This window comes from Cervus elaphus, chromosome 30, assembly GCF_910594005.1.
Source record: "Cervus elaphus chromosome 30, mCerEla1.1, whole genome shotgun sequence".
In the NCBI taxonomy this organism is placed as follows: domain Eukaryota; kingdom Metazoa; phylum Chordata; class Mammalia; order Artiodactyla; family Cervidae; genus Cervus; species Cervus elaphus.
This window is the reverse complement of record NC_057844.1, coordinates 30175289-30187290: the sequence shown is the minus strand read 5'-3', so window position 1 is coordinate 30187290 and position 12002 is coordinate 30175289. Positions and strand designations below refer to the sequence as shown.

Sequence of the window (12002 nt, the reverse complement as noted above, 5' to 3'; positions counted from 1 at the left end):
TGAAAGTCACTGACTTCTCTTCCCTGGGCCACTGTTTCCATCCTGCCCCTGTAGTCTATTCTCCACACATCGGCCAGAGATATCCTGTAAAACGAAAAGTCTGATCTGTGCACATCCTGCAGTGGGCACCCAGCTCACTCAGTAAAAGCCAAGTCCTCCGGAGCCTGTGTGCCAGCCCAGCCCTTACATCTCTGGCCTGGTCCACTTCCTTCCCTCAGTCTCTCTGTGCTAGTCATACAATCTTCTTGAATTTATTTAGGATCTTTTTACTGTTTCTTCTCTGTGCCTAGAAAATTCCCCCTCAAATGTCTGCATTGCTCACTCCCTCAGCTCTTCGAGGTCTTTGCTCAAACTTCTCAGGCCATCTTGTCCACATTATTTTATAACGGAACAGCCCAGTCACTGCCCTCAGCATTCCCTATGTTTCTTACCTTGTTCTGCCCTTGTTTAAATCCATGCATTTAATCACCTCCGAATATACTATATGATTTATCTGTTATGTTTGTTGCTTGTGGTCTGTCTTCATCAGAAGACAAGAGGCTTGAAGGCAGGAGTTTTGTCTGTGTTATTCACTGTTTTGTCCAAAACACTTAGAATAGCACATGGCACATAAGTAGGTGCTCAATAATATTTATTGAATGGATTTCTTTATGAAGTCAGAGTACGTAACAGATCCATCTCTCTCCCAAAGCAGTGCTCGAGGCCATACACACCAGGAAAGCTGAGTCTGTAGTGACGAGCTTGTCAGGCATTTCCACCTGTGCCCTCTCCTCCCGTCTCCCCACCCACGCCCCCCGACACATCCCCACAGTGTCCTACACCTGTGTCACTGCTCAGCCGGATATGTATGTGTCCCACACACTCACACACACACTCACACACTCTTCCGCTGTGCTATAGGACACGTCCTACCCCACCCCTAAATGGTCCTTAGGGACAGTAACCCCATCAGGAAGAAAGTAGACGGTTCACACCGTCCCACAGTCCCCTTCAACTCAATTCTAGCTTCTATTTCTGGTCTGTCCCTTTCCGCAGCCCCTAAGGGACTGCCCTTTACATACTCCTGAACTTCAAAACTCAGCTTCAGGTCAGCCAGCTGTCCCCAGACAGGATCGCCTCCAGCAAGAGGGAAAAACCTTAACAGAAGAGACCAACCCAGCACAGAGGCTCGGCGTGAGGCACAGGAAGCGCTTTCAAGTGCATTTGCTCCCTTGCAGCGAAGGAAGGCAGGAATTGCTTGCTTGTTTTCATTATTCATGAACATGAAAGGGGACATGTCCTGGGCAAGGCCATAGACAGACCAGGCTGGGCCTCGAACTCAAACCGGAGCAGCGTTAGGTTCCACCTAGTGACGGCTGATCTGTGGGCTCCTGCCACACTGAAGGAACAGATGGAGTGGAGGGAATGAAGTCCAGGGAGGGATACGCAGGAGAGGCCACCTCCGAACAGGACGAATAAGGATCTGAGCTTTGCGGAGGACACAATCCCCTCAGTGCTGACCCCCTGGGAGGCTCTAAGCCCATGACCATGAAAGTGGCCTATGGGTCAGCCCTGATACCAGCAGCTGCAGTGACAGCCAGAATTCACCAGGACCCCAGCACCTGAAGACTTAGCTGCTATTTAGTGTGCTGAGATCTGAGCCCTCCTTGAATCTGCTCTCAGTTTCCATGGTGACTGCTTAAACTTTTCATCATCCTTCTTTCAGACCTTGGGGGAGAGCAATGCTCTCTGGTTTCCATGACAACCACTTAAACATGTATCTCTTTCTGGCTTGGTTGGAAAAGAACCACTAGAGATCATGCAAATGAACTGGCTGCTCTCCCTTCGCTTAAAAAAATTAAAAATAAAGTGACACACCTGCTTAGATGTTTCAGATCTCTGCTCACAACAAGAGGGGTGAGAGTGTTGAACTGGTGTTTGTGGAGGGTTTGCTGCAATGCTTTGACATTTCAAGTGCTCAGATAACGCAGGCTCACACTGTCATCTGAAGTAATTATCTACACTCAGCACTTGTCTTCCCCTCCCCTCTGCCTGGCAGATGAAAGAGCTGCAAGTTCAATCCTGTTTACCTTCCCTGCTGCGTGCTACAGGAGAAAGGAAGGATGGGGCCACAGGGACCACCCGACCCAGCCCTTGGCCACTGTGGGGAGGAGCCATGGGGGGCAGGGTCTTCACCTCAACTCACTGTCTATAAACCAGCCAGGGATGACTCTGGACTCGGGTTATATAGCCTCAAATAATGTGGATGTCAGAGACCCCGGTTCAGAAATGACTCTGCTTCCCTATTGGAATTCAGGGAATGGAGAACAGCCACGGGACTCTGAAGAAGAGAAGCTCTGAAGTGGAAAGAGGAGGGCTCCCTTCCCCCAACTGTGACACCCGCCCGCTCTCTCTTGTACAACACGCCCTAACCCAGAGGCCCTGAGAAACAGCCACAGACAGAGTTAAAGCATGTTTTAAAACTGGTCACCAACATGTAAGATTCTGGCAATATCCAGTGAAAAATGGAGATTTCCCACTTCTATGGGAAAATGGGCAGGGCTGCCTCATGAGGGTCCTCTGAGTTGCAGTAGCACCACACCCGGGAGGTGGAAGCCTCCAGTCGCCTTGAGGGAACTTTCCTGAGTAGCGTGTTCTTCTCCGAGTCCTGGAAGAAAGCTGAGTTGTAATTTGTGATAGCAGGCACAAGGCCCAGACCAAGCCGATAATCCTTCAGCCAGTTGCTGAAGTCACAGATGATGAAAGAGGATTCTTACTTGGGGGTAGAGGGATTGGGAGGGGGTTGGGGAGGGGGGTGAAGACAGTTGTTCTCCCACGTTCCTCCTCCAAGGTCCCTCAGGCTCCTTGGATGAGGCAGAGGTCAAGGGGGAAGTCAGACAGGTGGATGGGAGAGGCACTGGTGAGTGTATTTCGGATCTCCTTCATGATCATCTTCTGGTGAGACTATTCACCCTCTCGGGTCCTAAGACTCTTTCATCAGTAGGAATTGATAAGAAGCCAGATGAGGAATACAGGCAAGCCTTTATTGGGATTGATGCTACAGCAGGAGGAAGCAGCGGAGAAGGCAATGGCACCCCACTCCAGGACTCTTGCCTGCAAAATCCCGTGGACGGAGGAGCCTGGTGGGCTGCAGTCCATGGGGTCGCTAAGAGTTGGACACGACTAAGCGACTTCCCTTTCACTTTTCACTTTCACGCATTGGAGAAGGAAATGGCAACCCACTCCAGTGCTCTTGCCTGGAGAATCCCAGGGACAAAGGAGCCTGGTGGGCTGCCGTCTATGGGGTCGCACAGAGTCGGACACGACTGAATCGACTTAGCAGCAGCAGCAGCAGGAGGAAGCAAAAACAAGTCACAGGTGCCTTGCTCGCTCCCCAAGACGGGGCAAGCTGGTTCCTTAAACGTGGTGAGGGTGGGGGCAGATGGGCAGGTCGGGCAGGAAGGGTGCCTTAGGTGACCTGCCCACCCCCTTGGTAGTGCTGTATGCAAGCTCATGCACAGTACCCTACTTTTGCTCTCCCCATCTCAGAAACGGCGGTTGGTTTGCAGCCTTTTTGTATCTTATAGTTCATAATTGCCCCAATTGGGCTTTCATGTAGTTATTTTGGGCTTTCCTGGTGGCTCAGTGATAAAAAAAATCCGCCTGCAATGCAGAAGCCACAGGAGACACAGATTCAGTCCCTGGGTTGGGAAGATCCCTTGGAGGAGGGCATGACAACCCATTCCAGTATTCTTGCATGGAGAATCCCAGGGACAGAGGAGCCTGGTGGGCTACAGTCCATGGGATCGCAGAGTCGGACACGACTGAAGTGACTTAGTACACATGCACCAACTTAGCACACACGCACATAAGTTATTTTTAGTCTTGTATAGTTTCTTGTATTTTTGTTGCTCGAAGAGACTTTTGTTTAGATGCAAGAACTCTAGTCAAGGGTCCTAGGTCCCAGCCTGTCTCAAAACCAATGTATAAAGCCTACAGGAAGGCCCGTGATCATTTCTGTGTGACGCTTCTGTGTGATGCTCCAGTGTGATGCTCCTATTTCATTCTATTGTTCTGTAGATTCATAAGCCCAAAAGTCATTTGAGTCATTTGACTCAAATATCTGTCAGAATAGTTGTAAATGAAATTGGCTGGTTAGTTGATGAAACCTGGAAGCCCTGATCTAGGAGTCAGATGGTGCTTCCTTGGCTCCAATGTTTTCTTGAAGACAAGTGTTTAACCTCTCTATGTGTAAGTTTTCTCACCTGTAAGGTAGCGGTAAAAGTGCTTACCCCACTGAGTTTCTTTGAGGCTCAAACAAGATCATGTATGGGGAGGCTCTGACCCAATGCCTGGCACTCAGTAGAGATTTGGGGAAACCTTGCTTTTCTTACAATATCATTTTCATTCTTCAGACTATCTAGGGTTTAACACCTGGGGTAAAAAAGAAGAAAACACTGTCATCACTGAAAATGAGCCTGAGATCTTTAAAAACTAGTAACTTGTCCAAAAATTGACTGATCATGTTGAGAAACTGTTTTGCTTTTCTGTGAATATTTTTAGGGTGCACTATGGGAACAACAAATGTCAAGCAAAAGATGAAAGAGATAAAGGGTGTTGGGGAAAATGTCAAAGCAAGAAAAGACCAAGTATTCCTCGGTTTGCCCCAAAGGCGAGCAGGATGTGATCAAATGGTTTTCTGCATCCACAAAGGAGTCAAGGCATTTATGTTCTGCAAGGGAAAGAATTTGCTATTGACAGGTGGAATGGACCAGATAATTAGAGTCTGGAATCCTTATCTGCCTGGGTAAGTTTTCTTTCTCTCTCCGGCCAAGGGTGCCCTTGACCTCATAAGTACAGCAGAGCAGGACTGAGGATCACTAAAATTCCCCTTTACTTTAAGAGCCCCTGTCCAAAACTGATCTCCCAGACACACAACCCAGGAAATTTCTGCTTGTGGCTCTTACAAAGTCATTTTGGGGGGTTAATAAGCAACTCATTTAAAATGCAAATAGCTTGCAAAGACATAGAGATCGTATAAAACCATCATTCACTCACAACTGGAAGGATTTTCTTTGATCAGATTGCTGTCTTCCCTACGATGGATGATGATCAGTTGTAGAGAGTGATTAAGGATTTTGATCTGCAATCAGTGTCCCTTCTGTGCGCCTCACTCAGGTGGCCCTAAGCTTACCCTCACTTCTCTGCTGGAGTTGTGTAGCCACGTCTAATTTAAGGACTCCACCACCCCTGAAATATAGCAGAATTGACCTAAGAAAACAGGGATTCTTCTGGAAAGCCTGAAACTGGGGTAGCCAGGGTAGCAAGCTGTTTAATCAGAAGAGCAGCCTGTTGCCATCACCCCTTCAGTGTGTAATTATCATACTCCTGAGAGTGACCCCCACCTTCATGTGGGTCCCTGCAGAATGAGTCTCAGTAATGCTTTCTTGGAAATAACAGAAATCGTCACTTTACTGAGCACCTACTTGGTACCGGGCCCTGTGCCCCATATTCATTCTCTCTAACCCTCACATCAACTCCATTTACCAAGGAAGAAACTGAAGCTCAGAGGAGCTAAGTAATTTTGAGGTACTAATGGCAGAATTAGGATTCAAATGCAACTTGGTTGCTAAAAGCTGTGTCATTTCTGTTGACAAGTGTTGAAGAAGGAAGGAGAGGAGGAAAATGGGGAGTTGATATGGGGTTTGGAGTAAGAACCAGTCACCTACAGAAAGCCTAGGTTACTGCTGAGCCTCTGCACAGACATCAGTGAGGTCCTGCCAGGTGACCCCTGCCCCCTCAGCTGCTGGGCAGTGCTCCAAGGAAGTGAGCTCATGAATCCAGCCTCTGTCCCGCCTCTGTCCCTTTCTAGCTGAATGATCCTGAGCAAGGGCTGCAGCCTCCAGTCCCTCTTCAGCAATAACAAGAATATCCACTCCTGGGTTAGCAGCAGTAGTAGTTGTTGTTCAGTGAGCTAAGTCGTATGGACTGCATTCCCATGGACTGTTGCCCACTAGGCTTCCCTGCCCTACACTGTCTCCCATAATTTGCTCAAACTCATGTCCATTGAGTTGGTGATGCCATCCAACCTTCTCATCTTCTGTCATCCCCTTCTCTTCCTGCCCTCTGTCTTTCCCATCATCAAGGTCTTTTCCAATGAGTCGGCTCTTCGCATCAAGTGGCCAAAGTACTGGAGCTTCAGCATCAGTCCTTCCAAAGAATATTTGGGGTTGATTTCCTTTAGAATTGACTGGTTTGATCTCCTTGCTGCCCACGGAACTCTTGGGAGTCTTCTGTAGATTAGCAGTACAGATCGCAAATGAGACCATCCAAGCAGGGCACTCAGTGCAATGTCTGATGCCTAATAAGAAGGAAAGAAATAGAAGGAAGGGAGGAAGGAGGAAGGGAGGAAAAAAGAAACATGATTTTTCTATCCACTTCTATTACCTTAGCCTCCTGTTTGTCAGAAGATAGAAAAATTTGCTTACTTCCCAGTGACGTGGTTATAAAAAGACACTGTTCTCTCCCCATCAACCTCAGCCCTGTGTCCCTTCTCCTCCCACAGCACACGCAGCCCTGCACCCTTCAGGGCCCTGCAATCCCTCAGAACTCCTTAAAATAAACTCTTATTAGAAAGACTTCACACCAGATCTGAATACTGCATAAAGCAACAACCTGCGTGGAGTCTCTTCCAACCCCACCCTCTGCTCTTCCGAGCTTATTCCTTTAATAGCGATATTGTCAGCCCTGGGAGAAAACAAAGCCCAGGGCTTCATCTCACACCGAGTTGTGTTGCTGTAACTGCGTATTATCTGCTTCACTCCTTTTATCACACAAGATATATATGCGTGTCGTTTCAGAGGGAGACATAACCCTCCTCAGGCTGAGTAGAGCTGCCAGATCCGGGCCAAGTTTAGTCTTGCATTTTTATTTAGAAGCCTCAGCTAGAACTGCCTGGTGTTCATCTGTTCTTTTTCCATTCTAGAGAACCAACAGGTATGCTGAGAAGCCACACAGCTCCAGTGATTTACATCCATGTGTCTGCTGAGGATAACAAGATATTTTCCATGTCCACCGACAACACTATTAAGGTCTTTGCCCTGTTTCGATGTGTTATCCAACGCGGTTTCAGACAGAGAAGGTGTTCCTTTCATGTTTTCATTCCTCTCTCTGGAGCCTTTGGGGCCTCTGATTAGCAGATGCTCAGATGGCATTTGCTTCCATGGATCTGCTTTTGAAAGGGAGAATTAGGCAAGCAGGCGAAGGGCAGCCTCTCCGAGAACTTTCTATACCTGCTGTTTTGTTGGGATGAGTAAACATTATAGCGCTGAGCCTTCTGCTTACATCCCATCCAGAGATTCCTTGTGAGAATGCAGGTTGGGGATGGAGAGGGGGAGCTGGGGACAGAAGGAGTCAGCAGTCCTTTGCCACTAGAGGTGATCATCTTATCTTGCAGTACACATAGAGCAAGTGGGCCCTTTCTGAAATGCTTTCTCTAAGGCTTAGAATTTAAACCTTTCTGGCCCTGGCAGAGGTAGCTACATCCCTACCTTCGTTTTGTTTGCCTTCATACCTCTTTTAATACCCAGGGTCCTGTCTGCCTCTAAAGCCCAGTCACTCTATTATCTCTGGAATACACTATTTTTTTAGTTAAAAAAGAAGAAAAGCCTCACTGATTTGTTTCATCCATCACCTCATATGCTTTTCCAGTGAATATGACAAGTTTCCATGGCTCATCCACCTTCTTTTCTGGACTGTCACAGGGCCAGAGGATGGACGTTTAGAGCAATGTGAGTTGCTGGAACCTCAGAACAGAGATCAGATTCACTGCAGATGCATAAACCAGCTCACTGACCCCTCACATAATAAATGATTGATAGACGCTGAGCTGAATTGTGTCTCTTCAGAATTCATATGTCGAAGTGTTAACCTCCAGTACTTTAGAATATGGTTGTATTTACAGATAGGGCCTATAAAGAAATTGCTGGGTTTTTGCTTGGTCACTAAGTCATGTCCAACTCTTGAAACCCCATAGACTGTAGCCCACCAGGCTCCTCTGCCTGTGGGATTTCTCAGGCAAGAATACTGGAGTGGGTCACCATTTCCTTCTCCAAGGGATCTTCCCAACCCAGGGATTGAACCCAAGTCTCTTGCATCCCCTGCATTGGCAGGCAGACTCCTGACCACTGAGCCACCAGGGAAGCCCCTATAAAGAAATACTGAAGGTTAAATGAGGTCATATTGGTGGGCCCTAATCTCGTGTGACTGATGTCCTTATAAGAAGAGGGAATCAGGACACTTAGACTGAGAGGCAGCCTTGCAAGGACACAGCAGGAAGATGGTCTTCTGCAAGCCCAGGAGAAAGGTCATTGAAGAATCCACATCTTTCGACACTTTGATTTTGGACTTAAATCTCTTACTTCACACTGTACAGAAAGGTTAACTCAAAATGGATCATAGACCTAAATGTAAAAAGAGCTACATCTACAAAACTCTTAGACGAAAACATGGGAGTAAATCTTCATGACCTTGGGCTAGGCAATGATTTCTTAGATATGGCATCAAAAGCATTAGAGACTAAAAGGGGAAAAAAATGAGTTGATTTCCTCAAAAATAAAAACTTGTGCTTTTAAAGGACAGTATTAAGAAAGTGATTATACAACCTACAGGATGAGATAAAATACCTTAAACCATATATCTGATGAGGGACTTGCACCTAGAATACAAAGAACTCAATGCTCAACAATAGAAGCACAAATAGTGGGGATCGGGATGGGGAACATATGTAAATCCATGGCTGATTCATGTCCATGTGTGGCAAAAACCACTGCAATATTGTAAAGTAATTAGCCTCCAACTAATAAAAATTAATGGAAAAAAAAATTTAAAAAAAAGCACAAATAGCTTATTTTTAAATAGGCAAAGAAAAAATAAATAAATAAATATATGGGCAAATGACTTGGACAGAAAGTCCTTCAAAGAAAATATTCAAACGACCAATAAACACAGGATGAGATGCTCAACATCATTAGTCACTATGAAAATTCAAGCCACGCCCATTAGGATGGCTAACATTAAAAGCTAGATGATAACAAATGTTGGCAAGGAAGTGGAGAAATTGGAACCCTTGTGGATTGCTGGTGGGAATTTAAATGGTGCAGCCACTTTGGAAAACATTTTGGTAGTTCTTTAAATGTTAACCAGAAAGTTAACATATGACCTAGCATTTCCACTCCTGGGTTTATACCCAAGAGAATTGAAAACATCTGTTCACAAAAATACTTACATATGGATATTCATAGCAGCATTCATGACAGCCAAAAAGTAGAAATAAACCAAATGTCCATGAACCGAGGAATGGATAAACAAAATCTGATCATCCATACAATGGAATATTATTTAGCAACAAAAAAATAGAAATGAAGCACTATCATATGGTACAACACATAAAACATGAGAAGCTCTAAGTGTTGAGTGAAAGCCAGTCGCAAAGGGCTGTGTACTGTGTAATTCCATTTATATGAAACGTCCAGAGTAGGCAAATTCAGTGACAGAAATTAGCTTAGTGCTTGTCAGGGGGTGGGGTGAGATGGGAATAGGGGGTAGCAGTTAATGGGTATGGGGTTTCCTTTTGGAGGAATGAAATTTTTTTGAAATTAGTGGCGATGGTTGCACAACTCTGTAAATATGCTAAAAACCACTGAATAGTAAGCTTTAAAATGCAAATTTTGTAGTATGTGAATTAAATGTCAATAAGGCTGTGATCTTTTTTTAAAGAAGAGAGGGAGTGAGGAGTCAAGGATGACACCAAGATTTTAGGTCTGTGCTGAGGAAGGTGGTGGGTGAGAGGAGCGTAATGTCAGGAGCCCAGTTGTGGATGTGCTGGAGACAGTCGTCCTGAGCGAGGGGAGATGTCAGGGCTGGAGATACGAATTTGGGAATCAGCATTTAGATGGAATTTTAAGCCATCAAGTAGATGAGATCATAAAGGGAGCATGCTTGCATGCTTAGTTGCATCCAACTCTTTGCAACCCTTTGGACTACAGCCTGCCAGGCTCCTCTAGCCATGGGATTTTTCAGGCAAGAGTACTGGAGAGGGTTGCCATTTCCTTCTCCAGGGGATCTTCTGGCCCGAGGATCAAGCCCGCATCTCCTATGTCTCCTACACTGCAGGCAAATTCCTTACCTGCTGAACCACCAGGGAAGTCTCATAAAGGGAGCCAAAGTGGGCAAAAGAGAGAAAAGCCCTAAAGACTGAGAACAAGGGCCCTGTGACACTCTGGGATTTTACTGTTTGTGGGGTCCAGCTTGGCTCCCGTGTAGTGAGCTTAGCGTGCATCTCATGGCAATGAAGAGCATATTTATATAGAATTAGGTGTTGAGATCACAGTCAGGGATACAACCAGGACTCAAACTCAATTCAGTCCTCCAAGAAAAGCTGATTAAAATGGTAAGATTTATAGACTTTAGTTTTTGATTTATTTTGAAAACCAAATCCATCCAAAGGCATTCTCCAAGGCCGCAAAGTTGGAGACTTCATATTTTTAATTCACTTTTTTTTTTCAAAACTTGGTACCATCAGATAATCATAATTCTGTATGTGAGGACACGTCTTCTATCCTATTTCTTTTCCTAGGCCTCTCCATTTTCTTCCAATCTAAACTCATGATGACAAGATTAGCATCTTGCCTGTGATGATTCAGGCATATTGAATCACTTCCCAAAGTGTGTTTAAAATATATTGAAATCCTATCTTGGAAATAGGGTGTGTAATTTATTTCAGAATATATTATTCCTATCAAATAAAAACTAATCAACTAGGAAGCAAACAGCTAAATTTCTAGCATGCCTGATCAGATAGTCTTCATTCTTTGGTTGATTTTTTTTTTAGCCCAAATATTTCATGTCTGTAAATCATGGGGACCCACAAAATGTTTCAGGAGTCTGCTAGTTTCTGGCATTCTCTAAAGAAGAGCAAAGTGACAGATTCAGATTTCCATTTTCACTTGTTATTTTTTGTGCATTTAATATTGCACACCACAAAAAGAGCTGTTTTATGTCAACAAGAATTAGGGTGGAAAGAAAGCTATTTCTTGGAAGGAAGATAGCATGGTGTGTTAGTTAAGGTAAGGCTTGCCACTGTAACAGATGAACACTTATTTTCCATAGGTTGAAACAATGTAAGTTTATTTCTGTCTAGTGTAACAACCCAGCACCAGTGCTTCTGGTGAGGGGCACTTTTTCTCCCTTCAAGAACAGGGCTGTCAGGACTTTTCTGGCAGTCCAGCCATTAAGACTCCCTGTTTCCATTGCAGGAGATGATAGTTCAATCCCTGGTCTGGGAACCAAGATCCCGTGTGCCACACAGTGCAGGCAAAAAGAATTAGTGGTGAACAATAATAGTATTATTCTAGCCATATTGTACCATTTTCTAGCACTCCATCTTTTATTAAATGTTTAGATTCCTTAAAACAATTCTATAAGGTAAATGCTACTATTATTCTCCCCATTTTACAGATGAATAAACTGAGGGAAAGCAAGTGTAGTTATTTGTCCAACACCACACAGTGATTAGGCAGTACAGCTGGGACTCCAACCCAGGGATGGGGGATTATGCTGTCAACCAATAGTCACCCTGAGGTTTCTTGCCTGTGTCCTCCAGGGATGGGTTTTAGGGACCTATAGGAAGAAATGGGGGCATATCTTGGGGGCAGCAGTAGCTCTGGGCCACAGATCAGACCCATACTGTGAGCCCCCACGGAGGAAGCTATGTCTATGGAAGAGAAGCTTCTCCTGGTGGGAAAGTAGAGCACTTAGCCACAGTTGCCAGGCAGCTTCATCCTGGCAGAAGGGCTCAGGAACTCAGTCCCCACTTCCTGCTTCCTTTACAGACAACTACTTTTCCTTTGGGGGAGGTGGGAGGAGGGGCAATGCGTGAACTTTGCACAAGCCTAAGAGAACCCCCAACAGGTGACGGCTTTGGAAACCCAGCAAAACAGGCTAATCAAGAGCCCTGATCACTT

The 12002-nt window shown here is 45.4% G+C and overlaps 1 protein-coding gene across 1 annotated transcript in view; it reads left to right on the top strand.

Moving 5' to 3' along the window:
* The first annotated feature begins 923 nt into the window (after nt 1-923).
* Nucleotides 924-12002, top strand: part of LOC122686663 (WD repeat-containing protein 49-like) — a 47757-nt gene continuing 36678 nt past the window's right edge. Inside the window, exons 1-3 of the mRNA XM_043891865.1 lie at nt 924-959; nt 4725-4786; nt 6965-7070. Coding sequence (XP_043747800.1) covers nt 924-959; nt 4725-4786; nt 6965-7070 — 204 coding nt within the window. The remainder of the gene's footprint in view (nt 960-4724; nt 4787-6964; nt 7071-12002) is intronic.